This window comes from Penicillium nucicola (assembly GCF_028828085.1).
Source record: "Penicillium nucicola strain IBT 29836 chromosome Unknown utg000002l, whole genome shotgun sequence".
NCBI classification, from domain to species: domain Eukaryota; kingdom Fungi; phylum Ascomycota; class Eurotiomycetes; order Eurotiales; family Aspergillaceae; genus Penicillium; species Penicillium nucicola.
Window position 1 is genome coordinate 3,063,252 of NW_026643126.1, and position 14,167 is coordinate 3,077,418.

The 14,167-nt window shown below is 45.4% G+C and overlaps 4 protein-coding genes across 4 annotated transcripts; 2 read left to right on the plus strand and 2 right to left on the minus strand.

Annotated features, from left to right (window-relative positions):
* Nucleotides 1–275: 275 nt before the first annotated feature.
* On the plus strand, nucleotides 276–2,071 carry N7511_002917 (sugar porter family MFS transporter; the record flags this gene model as incomplete). The annotated part of the gene is made up of 6 exons (XM_057125342.1): nucleotides 276–407; nucleotides 473–753; nucleotides 801–951; nucleotides 1,010–1,286; nucleotides 1,339–1,521; nucleotides 1,584–2,071. The coding sequence occupies 6 exons, from the start codon at nucleotides 276–278 to the stop codon at nucleotides 2,069–2,071; spliced, it is 1,512 nt and encodes a 503-aa protein (XP_056987501.1).
* A 3,048-nt stretch (nucleotides 2,072–5,119) lies between these two features.
* N7511_002918 (flavin-containing monooxygenase) lies at nucleotides 5,120–6,814 on the plus strand (the record flags this gene model as incomplete). Its single annotated transcript, XM_057125343.1, has 1 exon — nucleotides 5,120–6,814. The coding sequence occupies one exon, from the start codon at nucleotides 5,120–5,122 to the stop codon at nucleotides 6,812–6,814; it is 1,695 nt and encodes a 564-aa protein (XP_056987502.1).
* A 1,748-nt stretch (nucleotides 6,815–8,562) lies between these two features.
* N7511_002919 (uncharacterized protein) lies at nucleotides 8,563–9,663 on the minus strand (the record flags this gene model as incomplete). The annotated part of the gene is made up of 1 exon (XM_057125344.1): nucleotides 8,563–9,663. The coding sequence occupies one exon, from the start codon at nucleotides 9,661–9,663 to the stop codon at nucleotides 8,563–8,565; it is 1,101 nt and encodes a 366-aa protein (XP_056987503.1).
* A 617-nt stretch (nucleotides 9,664–10,280) lies between these two features.
* N7511_002920 (DUF3659 domain-containing protein) lies at nucleotides 10,281–13,952 on the minus strand (the record flags this gene model as incomplete). The annotated part of the gene is made up of 2 exons (XM_057125345.1): nucleotides 10,281–10,772; nucleotides 10,821–13,952. 2 exons carry the CDS (start codon nucleotides 13,950–13,952, stop codon nucleotides 10,281–10,283), a joined length of 3,624 nt encoding a protein of 1,207 aa, XP_056987504.1.
* Between the last annotated feature and the right edge of the window lie 215 nt (nucleotides 13,953–14,167).

The window sequence follows — 14,167 nt, forward strand, 5'->3', positions numbered from 1 at the left end:
ATCAATCCAAACGGACAACTCCTCCATAAATTGCCGAAAAATGACTAGATTGTACAGTACCGTTGCACCTATGATAAGAAAACTGCAGCCTCGTGATTTGTCTAAACGCCGGCTGCTATCGTCGGATTTAAGGAAAGCGAGTCATCAATTTCTTGCAAATATATATATTATCAAGTGAGAAAGGCAGTCTCAAAGACATTTACTGGATCTTCCATTTTATTAATAAACTTACCTTGTGCCGTATTCATTTCGTGGGCTCATAGGACTTGGCCGAAATGGAAAATCCAATTGACACCATGTCCCCTCGTGTTAATAAACGTGACGGGAATTCATTGTATCTTCTCGTCATGATATGCTTAGTCGTAACAGCTAACTCGGCAACTCAGGGTTATGACTCCTCAATGATGGTAAGAATGACATCCCTATACTTTTGACAACTATTATTGTCCAAGCCCAGCTTATACTTTCGTAGAATGGCCTGCAAATATTACCGTCGTATACGGAATACTTTAAGCTGACGACAACAACACTTGCACTGAATGTGGCCATTGTTTTCGCGGGTTCGGTGATAGCTATGCCTATCGCTGGCCCCATCATCGATGTTTGGGGACGAAGGTGGGGAATAGCTATCACAGCAATCCTGGCCATGACAGGTGCTGCAATTCAAGGGGCTGCAGTCCACGAGGCCATGTTTTGCTGTGGTAGGCTACTCGTCGGGATGTCTGTGACTACCGGTGCCACTGCTGCACCAACGTAAGACTCACTCTCTTTTTGTGAGAACAATTGCTAAATTAATTCAGATACATCTCAGAGATAGCACCTCCGGAATATCGTGTCATGCTGACTGGATTATATGGCTGCACTTGGTATGTAGGCAGTCTTTTGGCTGCAGGCATTACATATGGAAGTCAGTTCATTGAAACCACATGGTCATGGCGTCTTCCGTCTTTGGTAAATATACTATCTGATTCAAAAAGATGGCAGCTTTTCTTTTCTAACAACTGATAAGCTGCAATTTATTCCTTCCATACTTTGTCTTCTTCCACTTCCCTTTATCCCAGAGAGTCCTCGATGGCTTATTTACAAAGATCGTCACGAAGAAGCGAAGGCCATTCTCATCAAGTATCATGGGAACGGAGATCCAGAGTCTTCGCTTGTCAATCTTGAGTATGCGGAGATTTGTCAGACCTTGGAACATGAGAAAGCCATGCAAAAGACGAACTTTAAAGCTCTCGTCCGAACTCGCTCCAATCGATGGAGAACTGGGGTTGTTGCGGCAACTGGCTGTAAGTTATGAGTTTCGTAACTTCGAATATTATTACTGATTTAGGTTGCTAGTTTTCTGCCAAGTGAGCGGCAATAACATCATCTCTTACTATCTGAGTAGCGTCCTGGATGCTGCCGGTATTAGCGATACGAAAACACAGCTTGGAATAAACATGGGATTAAATGTCTTCAATCTATTCACGTCCGCTGCGGGTGCTTGGGCTGCTGATAGAATTGGACGCCGGAGAGGATTTCGTGAGTCCTTTGCAGTTCTCTTAGAATGGCATCAAAGACGAGAATTGCTAATATCGCACTAGTGGGCTCCACCGTTGTCATGTCTCTACTACTCATAGTCGTCGCTGTCATCACCAAAGTATCAGGAGACACCCCAACAGTTGCCTCCTCGGCAGTTGAAGTGACTATGATCTTCCTCTTTTTCGGCTTTTATTCTCTCGTATGGACACCGCTGGCGACGTTGTACCCTGTCGAGGTGTTGTCATACTCGATGCGTGCAAATGGCATTTCATTCTTTAGCGCTGTCTGCTACGCCACTGCCTTCTTCAATACCTTTGCAATTCCATATGCCATGGATTGGTCTTCTTGGGGGTTCTACCTCATCACTGCATTCTGGAACTTATTGGTAGAGGTTCCTATTATGTATCACTACTTCCCAGCAACCGAGGGCAAGACACTTGAGGAGATCGATGTCATATTCGAGGGAATCGAACATGGGGCGAGTGATCTAACGCTTCGTGACCTTCAAGGCTTAAAGGAAAGTGTTAGAGTTGAGGAACAAGAAATTTAGGTTCTGCCGGAAAAGCACCAGTTTCACGTGTGCTTTCTTTCCATTGTATCACATTTTTTTTCCATATACAGACATACGCACACCTGTCGATTGTTTTGAACCACGGCCATGGAGGATTGGCGGACGCAACACCCCCGACCCCGATAGAGAGGACGTCCCTCAATTAGCTTCAGTTCCACTTGTGTGTGTGATCTGACACAGGAACTGGCATAGAGAAATAGCAAAAAAACGAAAAATCCAAAAACATACAACAGTAAGGATTCGCTAGTGGTCACCCACCTAACTACTAACTTACCGGCGTGTGGCTTAAGTACGGCTGAGCGGACGGGAAGCCCTGTTCTCCACACCCTGTGGTCGTATGTACTGGAGATAATACTTAGGAGAAATGAGTAGAGTGTTGGAATAATGAAAGTGCCGCCTAATCAGAAATTTGATCTTACGTAATTCTTAAAATGTTCCTTGAGACGCGGTTATATCATTTCAAAGAACAAGTTTTCGGTTAAGGCTAGACTAACTGTTAATTCGGCGATATATCGTCGATTTATTTGAAACTTCTTATCCTAGACGGATTATAACTATATCAGGGGTTATAATAAAAGTATTGAGCCACTAGTAGTCGTGCGATAGGATTACCCTTACTAATCTTCTTCTCTACTTATTTCTCCTAATGATTATGTGTAGTACATACGACCACAGGGTGTGGAGAACAGGGCTTCCCGTCCGCTCAGCCGTACTTAAGCCACACGCCGGTAAGTTAGTAGTTAGGTGGGTGACCACTAGCGAATCCTTACTGTTGTATGTTTTTTGATTTTTTGTTCTTGGAATATCAGATTAGGGGATAACTTTCTTTCTTCATCGTTTAAGTAACGCTTTGAGTAGGTTGAGATATAATCCTGATACCTCACTCAAGCACCGTTGCTTTCCGGTCGAATTGTTAAACGTCCTCTTTTTAAGAGTGTGGCACTTGACGTGATATATTTTCTTTGTTACGTACCGGCATTTATGGTGGGTGGTATATTGGTTGTTTTTATTCAATAATATTCCTGATATACGAAAGGGAGGGCATTTGATACCTCAGAACTAAACACAGCACCGTGTTTAAATGCACTTGGAGTTAAAAATAATTCAAAACTATACATAGTCCAGCGTCTATATATGTTCAGTGATGAGAGGCCTGCTTGCGAAGAGGGAATGGACGGACACCAAGGTCTATCCCGTTTGTATTTTGTCGTAGCTGTTACAATAACAAACCGATTCATTAAGTAGGAAAGAATTTGCTGCAATGTTAGATTACAGTTGGATGTACAATACAACACTCAATAAGAGCTAAAATTTAACTAATTTATCCGATGAGTTTGTGGGGCGGGGGGATGGCTTTTTAGTCTTCGGGTGGCTTGTTAGTCCTAGACCAAACAAATGCATCGCCGCCAAACCTCAAATCCAGAACTCACAATATTGATAAACTCAGTAATGAGAGCTATTTGCCAAACTAATCTTCCGTACTAGCCATAATAGTCGCGCCAATAATATTTATTGACTGCGAAGTCAACCTTCCTTGTTTTTTTCATTTCTTCAACCAGACAATGCCCAACATCCGAACGCCTCGATCGGTGAGGTCATTGTGCATTGTAACCATGTGAAAGGCTTTGATTTTCCTATTTCTGGGGTCTCATCAATAGGACAGAACAGAGTGAACTACTACATCAAAATCTAGGTTTAATGTTTTGTGTCATTGTACAACTCAGTGAGTCAATCCATGTTGTTGCGAGCCAATTAAATTTACACATGGGGTTCGAAGGGGCTCATCAATCCGGTTTGGGTATCACAGAAACCAGGAGTCTATGAATCCTGAGTGGATAGCCATTTCAAAGTGCCGCTAATACGGATCTTTATAAACAGGTAACGTCAAATTTCCCTGGTCGCCACTAGCTGATTCCGGCTGGTGACATTGATGAGTCCTGGTATCGTGATCCGATCGCTTCTACTGATGCATTTCTCAAGCTCGGACATTGGCCCTGAGCTCACATCTCTTTTTATTCATAGATATCTTCACCTCTGTGTACAGTAGTTGCAATAGGATCAGCAGTCCCGAGAGCGGGGGAACCCCCGTCATTCGTCCATGTGCCAGTTTCCGATCGAAACATACCCAATAACAATAATGCTTTATCACCGATCGTCCCTGAAACCCTTTAGTTTGAGTGATCATTTTTTTGAACTGCGGCCAGTTCATGCGTGCGGTACCATGTGATAGTCTAGAAGAAAAGTCCTTGAATCCTAGATCCAACGGACGTAGGGTGGGATGAAGTCAACGATCGCAAGATTACATACTATTTCATTCACCGGGAGTGGCTATGTCAAATAAATCAAGGACATATTGAAACTTTCCGGCTCATACCAGCTGCGTGCCGCTGGTCGTGGCATGGAAACCGTGGGAGAATAAAGAGTTACACAGAGACTAGTGATTATAATGACATATGGAGAACAAGAAATATACATGGCCAAAGTTACCAATAGAGGACCAATAGAGGACGATGGATAAGTGACCCGGACTATCACCAATTCCTTGATCCAGGGTGATCTGGGCGTCACCATCATGCATCATACATTGCAACTTACATTGTGCAAGGGGCGTATACTGTAGCACAAGTCGACAGAATGACACAACCGATTCGAGCATGATCCTCTCATATACGCCAGTCCTAGGCAACTTGTCCTACCAGGAAGCGCCTTCGTCGTTGGGTACCATTGTAGTCCACTTGCATATTGCAGGCTACTGGAAAGAGAACATACGTACGCTCATTTAGCCAATATATCTTTACTATAAAGGTTTACAAGCAAACCCGGATACCATTCATACCAGAGTGATCTCTCCAGAAGCAACACAAAGAGTTCGAAGAAGGTACGACTTCCGCAAGATCTTTTCCTAGTTTCAGAAGCTTTGTGAATTTTATTTGAATCATTATAAAGGCTAATTTATACATCAATTATCAGTCGCTCAGTCAAATATTTATTCCCGTCCCTTTTCCACTCCTCCCAGTTTCCCTCATGATGACCGATTGCAAGACTTTGAAAATGAGGAGTCGCAAAGATTCCGACGTTATAATTGTGGGTGCTGGTCTCTCCGGAATCACAGCTCTATACCAGCTTCGTAAGTTGGGATTGAGCTGCTCGATTCTAGAGAAGGGCTCCCAGATAGGTGGTGTCTGGCACTGGAACTGCTACCCTGGTGCACGTATGGACTCAGGAGTTCCTTCATATGAGTTTTCTATACCGGAGTGCAGAGAAGGTTGGAAATGGAGTAGTACATATCCGGATTACGTGGAAATTCGAAAGTACTTGAAGCACTGTGATTCGAAACTTGGCATCACAGAGCATGTTATATTCGGAACGACAGTCCAGGAAGCAAATTTCGAATCTGAGCCTAGTCAATGGGTTGTGAGATGTGATGACGGACAAGTTTTCGGATCAAAGTATTTGGTTATGGCCATTGGCCTGACCTCCATTGCGACCTCAATTGATGAGCCAGAACTTGATCGATTCAAAGGTCAGATAATTTATCCCAGTACTTGGCCAAAATTTGGCGTGAATCCCAAGGATAAACATGTGGCGGTAATAGGAAGCGGGTGCACAGGGGTTCAGATTGTCCAAGAGTGGGCTGATCAAGCGAAGTCTCTGACTTTGTTTCAACGCACACCAAACACTGCGCTTCCAATGCGGTTGAAACCACTTGATAATGAAATGAATAGAGTACTCACCACGCGGCATAGAGAATTCATGGAGAAGAGAAAAAAGATAGCTACTGGAATGGCCGATAAGAAGCCTATTTCGAAGGCATCAGTTGATGATTGTCTTGATGACCGGCATGCCTTCTTCGAAACCCTCTTTCAAAAAGGTGGTCTTCATTTTTGGCTTTCTTCTTACGGAGATATTTCTGACAACTTGGATGCCAACCGAGAAGTTTACGACTTCTGGGCCAAGAAAACCAGAGCTCGAATTTCGGATCCTAGGAAGCGCGAGCTACTTGCACCAACTGAACCAAAGCATCTATTTGGAGCGAAACGCCCAGCTCTTGAGCAAAGATATTTTGAAAAGTTCAATCAGGAATCCGTTGATGTGGTGGACGTCAGCACCAATCAAATCCACTCGTTCACCGAAGACGGGATCATAACAAATGATCAAGTTCTACGTCCGGTGGATATTATTGTCCCATGTGTAGGCTTTCTTTCCCCGGAAGAAATTGTTTTATCCATCGATATAAGGGGTATTGATGGTGTACGCCTCGCAGAAGTGTGGGGTCAAGAAGTCTCGACATATCTGGGCATGATGTGTCATGGATTCCCCAATCTGTTCATCCTGAATGGGCCACAGTCACCTGGTGAATTAGGCAATGCACCAACAGTTATTGAGGTCCAAGTCGAATGGCTTTCCATGATGGTCGCCAAGATCGAGCAGCGTGGACTGGCTCCGATTCATCCAACACGATCCGCAATGCATAGATGGAAGGATCTTGTGCAAGATAACTCGAAGAAGCCTTTAGCCACCAGGAAAAAATCGCGATTTATGATCTTTAATAAGATCACACAAGAGCTTGAAACAGTTTATTATGGAGGCGGAATACCAATGTACATGGAGGAGCTTGAGAAAAGCTTTGTGAACTGGGACTGGGAGTCGAATTTTCATGTGAGCAGCCAGACTGTTAATGAAATTGATTTCAGCCACAGTTTGATTAGTTCACTTCACTAGAAACAAGAACCCCTCTCATGTTGATAGTATCTTTTGCTGTCTCTTAAAGCATCTTGATCGCAGGCGGCCGATTACTCCAAGGACTGTGACTGTTCTGGCAGTCATTGGATATATGCCATTGAGGTTCATCTGCTGTTCCAATTTTCGATACAATAATCCTACATAAATAAATTCTTTGGTGATTAGGTTGCCCTCACCTCATTGATGGTTGGATTCTTATATTTCCTTTTTCTCTTATATCTGACTCTCGGACAAAAGATTGTCTCGTTTATACTTCTTTCTCATTTATTGACTATGTCGCACGTTCTCAGTCATCTTTTGTTAGACTCCCGCTTAGTCTCCGGGTTTGGTAACGAGTAAGTAAAGATAATGCCAAAATAAAAAAGTATATGATAACAATGATATTGCAAGGAAGACTAAACGCTTGTTTTATTGAATAGTGTTAGATCCGCTATTTAATTATTGAAGAGAGGATCCTTTAGGTAGATCCCCTCTGCCTCTCTACTGCAAATAGATCGGCCACTGGGGATAGTAGAACTATAGGAAAGGAGAGTATATAGGGGTTTGAAGAAGAGAAGAATGTGTTTGTCATGCTCGCCTTTCATATAGTCCTACCCGATCTCTTGTTGGGTTTTGCGTATGCTCCTATTTCTATTTTCGACCTGTCGGCTCCACCAGACTGTCATCGCGACGTCCCTATTTCACTATATTATATAAGGTTCATAGGACATGTTAGCCTAAGGTATCTATCTACATTAATATTGGTACTGTATCTAATAACCTAGTCCCTGTTCGCAGGCTACGGCAGGACCCTTTTATTAAGTTCTCCAGCTAGCCTAGTTGTAGGGAGGTTTCTGGCGAGTACATATCTGCACTTTTTAAGGAATAGTGGGCAATTGAATAAGAGAGGTTTAATCAGATGACGCGTTTTTGGTGAGGTTTCTAGCTCGCATAGAATTCCGCTTTCACAATCTTGATATTTGAATTATCTAGATATAGATTTGTACTTAACTTCTAGCGAATATTTGACGTTGTACGCGATTTAAATTCCGTATAATCTTGAAGAATTGGTGTTTTTATTCGTAGCTTAGAAGCAAGACTTTGACAAAACCTCCTTGGCTCCGATAATTTATTTAACAACATAAAGTTAGCCTATTTGTCTATCATTGCTCAGCTTCGGTCAGTATTTAAATTCATGCAAAGGCATCGGGGATGTGGCTTCCAGCTCTGTTGTACAATTTAAGACTATAAATATCAAGTCCGGGCCCTTTTCTCCATAATCCGGGGTTCCTTTTTCTTAATCACTTCTCCCCAATTGAATGGAAAGTCCACATAATGTAAGATCATATAAAATATCTCACGTGGAAGTGAGCTGAAACAAGGAACTTTTGCGACTTCCTCGGCCCACCAATCTTTCCTTTGAGGTGGGACATTGGCCGTGGACAGTATTTGAATATTTGGGTCGACCAAAAACATAGTCAAAAACTTTATATAACCGGACTTTGATGGGTCTGCTAGTTTGAATGGTTGCAATTGGCGCTCCAGCAGGTGGGGAAAGGCAAGCAGGCGTCCTGATCGGGTTTGAAGACTACCGAGCTCTTGATGATCGCTAAGCCCCATCTCTGGTGGTTCTGTTTCCGGCATGCCAAAGAAGTCGCTGGTTAAATCCCACTTCGAACAGTGAGTGAAGAAGGTTAGCTTGGAAGTTTTCTCAAAACGTTGACATCACGTCTATGCAGGGGCAAGGATTAGCTCACGTATCCGGTGTTGGCGAGTTCAAAAAATGCTTCGAAGCTATCTATATGCTGTTGGAAATCGAGATGGGTTGGGATGATATTTTCCTCCTCATAGTAGTATATAGCCGAAGCACAGATGTGGTCATTCAAGCTCCCATCTGTGTCCCACGAGCCCCCTTCATATTCCGGGGACTCAGGCGTTAGGTGAATGTTAGTGAGCTTGAAACTCACTTGCAGTACATTAAATTCGCTTTTGAGGTTCATTGGACGGCGCCTCATTTTTGATATCCGACTTTCACGACTGCAGAACGGCACAGGACTGCTTTCCTTCAGAACGCGATGCTGTTTATACCAGTCTTCGAGCCGAGCCTCGATATTTGGATCAAATTGATCGGGATGGGCAGATGCCCAGTTTCCAACCACCTCTTTTGCGTCCTCATATATGACTTCCCGGGTTTTATTTTCCGATGGAACTCCGTCATCATCCAGAACAGGCAGACTGAAATGGCAATCGTCGGGAACTTGATACGGGCAGTGCAATCCCCTGATACGCTCAATTCTTGGATTATAATCCAACCAGGATAGACATTCATTCCAAAGGGGTATTGTCGCATCGACAATGGCTTCAAGTCCATTGTAAAGTGGTGCATGGGATACTGGGTGAATATTGTTGACATAGCTCATCAATTTGGTCTGGCCGCCGGCTGTAAATGCAAGGTTCGAGGGAAGCCATTGGAAGGTTCCATATGGGTGATCTCTGGCATCAGAATTTTTGACAAGCATGAATTCGGGTTTGACAATTTCACCTGTTCCAGAGTACGAAAGTATACAGTTCTTGATCGGAACATTCCCGTACGGGAGTGCACGCGATACCCCGTGAAATAAGGGAAAAATAGATGGGTGCAAGAGATCGACGACCATCCCATTTGAATCGAATGTCCAGTACTTCTCATGGGACGTGCATCTTTCTAGCTCATGAACGCCTTGCTGCAATGACTGTTGAAGCTGTGGTGACACGGCGAGGTCTGACTTGACGACCGTGTGGGTACTGTCAAGCACGAGGACCATCTTGGTTTCTTGGTAAAATTTCGCCTTTTCACGAAGCTCTTCCATACACTATTGTCTAATTAGGATAGTCTGAAAACCCTTTGAGAGTCCTTACATAGTCAAAACACGCGGAGGTCATAAAAGCTTCATTTGACGCACGGTGCCATGCCATCGCCTTTTTTCTCCATATTCGGACTATGTTTTCATCGAAAACCTCTATCTGCCACCCAGGCTGATCGGTGATCTCATTCACGAAATGAAGCATTCGGCCTTCGCGCAGTGGGATTATCCGTGGCTGAGTGCTCCCTCTTTCCGATCTGTATCCACTGGGATAGTCATCGAGTGGTCGACCAAACCCAGGAAGAACAGTTCTCACTAGCCTCTTCTCCATTTCGGTACCTGAACTCAAATGTGCAAGAGAATTTAGAAGTATCTCACTTAGGGGTAGAGAGCCTCGAAGTGGGGTGAAAACATTGGGCCGGCACGATCTCCTCCGAAGGCCCCGGGCAGCCTGATTGGCTTCGCAGCCTTGTAACAATATGCTACAAAATCATGGCAATTGAATATCATTGCTACCCTGAAGTTTGGTTGGCATATTGCGCTTCCCACCAATGGACCATAAATATTATTATCAGACGACACTATAATATGAGAATGAAACATTAAATCCAAACCTTACATCCTCACTTGCCCAAGCCAAGACTATTCATCAAGTTGTCGATTCCAAGACCACCAAGAAGACCACTAACAAGACCACCAAGCCCAAGCCCACTCAAGAGATTATTGACTAGACCCAAAACACCACTTAGAAGGAGGCCGACTGCGGCAATAATTTGAACGAGCGGTTCCGATAGCAAGGCCCACAGCGGATTGAGCTTCTTCTTCGCATGAGGCATATCTGCGATCCGACGTCGTCCATTTTCAATGGTAGCCGACACAGTCTGAGTCAATTGTTTCATAAGATCTGCTAATTGATATTCTTCTGGTGTTGCCTCGTGAGAAGCACTGTGGGCCTTTGCGGACGCAGCGATGGATCCGTCGGGATCGAGCGCCCTGATAGTACCCTTGCACTCTTGGAGCTTGTTTCCAGCATCTTCAATAAGAGGTTTCACGGTCTGGACTAGTTTCTCTTCGTCTAGTTCGTCTCGTGGCGTGCGATCGGCTCGGTCCAGGTGCTATCAGAGGTTAGTTAGCGCTACTTGAATGATGCAAGGAATACATACCTCTGTAATCTGCTTGCAAAGCGGCTCCAGCGACTCAAGTGTCTGCTGAATAACTCCAGATATTTTCTTCGCCAACTCTCGATCGTGTTTTTCTTTGGCCTGCTGCTCGACTTCCTCGGGTGATAATTCTGGCTCCGGTTCGGTCTCGGATTCAACCTCTGGCAGATTTTCTTCCAGCGTGCACTCGCCAACTTTGTTTCCGTCATTGTCAACGATATAGCCATCGTCATTGACCATCTTTCCTATCAATGCTTTGGCGTTGCCCATAGTCAGCCTGCCAATCAGGTTTCCATCTTCGTCGCGAACCTCGCCTTCTCGATTGACTTTTCGGCCGCTCATTGGATTGATATCCCGTTGTTTCTCTTCAGGGGTGTATCGTTCTGCGCGGCCGATGACATTGCCCACTTTGTCGACGATTTCACCATCCTCATCAACGGCGCGGCCAACAAGCCTTGAGGGCTCCCCATCGGTCAGTCTCCCAACCACACTCTGGTCTGGGGTGATCACAAGTCCATCTTTTGTTGCAGTCAAGCCATCAAGTCCGTAGAAAATACCTTCAGGTCTCTCTCTTTCGGCGGCAGGTATAAGCTCGACATTACCAAGCACTTTTCCATCATCACCCCACACCTGACCCTCTGCATCCACCTTCCTTCCGTTGAGCTTCTTAGGGTTGCCGGACACAAGTCGTCCAAAGACCGCCCCATTTTCGTCGACGACATTTCCGAACTTGTTGACTTTCATTCCATCAAGCTCAGACAAGTCCTCCTCTGGCTCTTCTGGTTCTTCGGATGGAGTATAGGGTTCAGCCCGTCCTATCACGTTGCCTCGTTTATCCAAGATGTCTCCGTCATCATCAACAGCTTTGCCTTGTAGCTTTTCCGGGTCTCCATCAATAATTTTACCAACGACAAGACCATCCTCAGTTTCAACAAGCCCGTTTTGCCCAACCACCAGATCGCCCAGGTCACTGAAGGGTCCCAAGAATTCACGTTCCTCCTCTGGAACCAGTTCAACCCTTCCAAGAACCTCACCGCTATCGCTCCATATTTGTCCTTCGTGATCGATGGTTCTCCCAGCAAGCTTTTTCAAATCCCCTTCTACCACGCGGCCTATCAACATGCCGTCTGACCCAGTGACAAAGCCTAGCTTGTTAGGCGAGAGGCCTTCCAAGAAAGAGAAATCGACCTCTTCTGGTTCAGGCTCTGGTTCCTCCCAGGGCTCAGCATGGCCGATCAAATTTCCTCGCTTATCCAAAATATCCCCATCGTCATCGACAGCACGACCAATAAGCTTCTTGATCTCACCATCGACGACCTGACCTACTCGATCCCCGCTTGCGTCTTCGACCCAGCCATCATCGACCACGACGAGATCTTCAAAGTCTGCAAACAGGCGCTGGTATTCCTCTTCGAGTGGGATTGTTCGTGCCACGCCCAGAACGTTGCCTCTGTTATCCCAGAATTGGCCTTGATCATCAAGCGTGAATTCTCCCTTGGACAGCTTTTTGGCATCGCCCTCCACAAGCTCACCAACTGGCACACCATCATCGCCGACAATGTTTCCAAATTTGTTGCATTTCAAGCCTTCAAGGGTAGAGATATCAGGTAATTCTGGCGCGCTTTCCTGCGATGCGTTGGATTTCATGTCTTCTGCGCCCTCTCCTTCCTCCTGCTCCTCCTCCTCCTCCTCTTCTTCTTCCTCCGTTTCACCATCCTTAGTGGTAATGGCTGCATTCTTTTCTTCGAGCTCTTGCATTGCAACATTTGCAGCCTCCCCTGGAACTGTCTCAACTTGTCCAATAACCTCTCCATTGATATCCAGCACCTGGCCCTGCTCGTTGGGAATCTTTCCCAGTAAATGTGTGTGATCTTGGCCTTCCACAACCTGACCCAGATGTTCACCCTCGTCGTTCAAAATTTTGCCGTCCTCGTTTATCTCTCTGCCTCGAAGAATGGCAACTTTGGGAAGTAACACGCCACCAGTGGGCTCTGCTTCGCCAGTCGACTCTTCAAGTGGGCTTCTGGGGATGAGCTCGACCCGCCCAATCAAGTCTCCATCTTCATCGAGGATTTCGCCATTCTCATCTGCAGTCTGGCCAGCCAAGTCATCAGGGTCACCTTCAACAAGTCGTCCCAATACTAGGCCCTGGTCATCTTTTACAAACCCGTCTTCCGTGAGTGGCAATTTCGCGAGGTCCTTCAAGCTGGGCACATTTTCTGTGTCAACCTCTTCTTCAATCGCATCGGCATACTTTGCAGTCTCGTCTCTGACAAGATCAACTCGGCCAATAAGATCTCCATCTTCATCTAATATCTCACCCTCGTCCCCAACTGTCAGGCCAGCAAGATCGCTGGGGTCGCCTTCGACAAGTATTCCAATGGCATTACCATCATCATCGAGTATATGCCCCTCCTCGCTCACCTCTAACCCCTTTAACTCAGACACATCTGTCGGGAGATTGGGGACCGTCTCGGCGACTTCGGTTACGATACTTCCGTCGTCGGCCTTGAAGCGCTTCGTGACGCCTTTAATTCCGTTCTGGATATTATCAAAAGTGCCCTGGGATTGTGCAGTTCTAGCGCGGTCACTGAGATTCCTGACAGTGCCTGTCAAGTTTGAAAGGCGCGAGGCTGCATTCTTGCCTCGCTGGAAGAATGACTCGCCCCCTGATCCAGAGGCCGCATCACTTTCCTTCGTTGCGGACTTTCTCTGTTCTTCAGATTGAACGGCTGCTTCTTGTCGCGCTTCTTCTGGTACTTCGATTGTCTCTTCGTGTTCCTCAATAGTCTCCCTTATCGGCAAAGGCTCCTCATACGACAGGTCGGCAGCGTGATCATCTGGTGTCTCATTCTGATCGAGATTCCCAATGTTGGTTTGCGATTTCTGTGTTTCTTGAGAAGCTGGAGTCAATTCCTTCACATCAGGCTTTTTTGGTAATTTTCGAATTTTTTTCTTGACCGTTGCTGGTGGCGAGGGTTTGTTGAGGGGTTCCGCCTGGTCTGCAGGCTTGATCTTTGATGTTTTCTGTTCAGGTAGAGGACTCTGAGAAATTGAGTCTTTTCCAGTTGTCTTTTTAGTCGGTGACAGTTGTTTCTTTGTCGATGAAACTCGCTTTGTCACTGGTGATGCCATGGTTTTTGAACTTCGGGGCTTTCCACACTGATATTTTTTGCAGGTTTCAAATAGCGACCAGTAATGTTCCAATAATTGTGAGTAATGTCGATCTGGTAGATGTGTGGGCATGGGGGTTATATTGTATTACAATAGATAAGACCTTCTACTCTGTATGATATCATCATTCTTAAGCCCCTCGGGACCAGGAACTGACTTACTCGCCACGTCGGCTA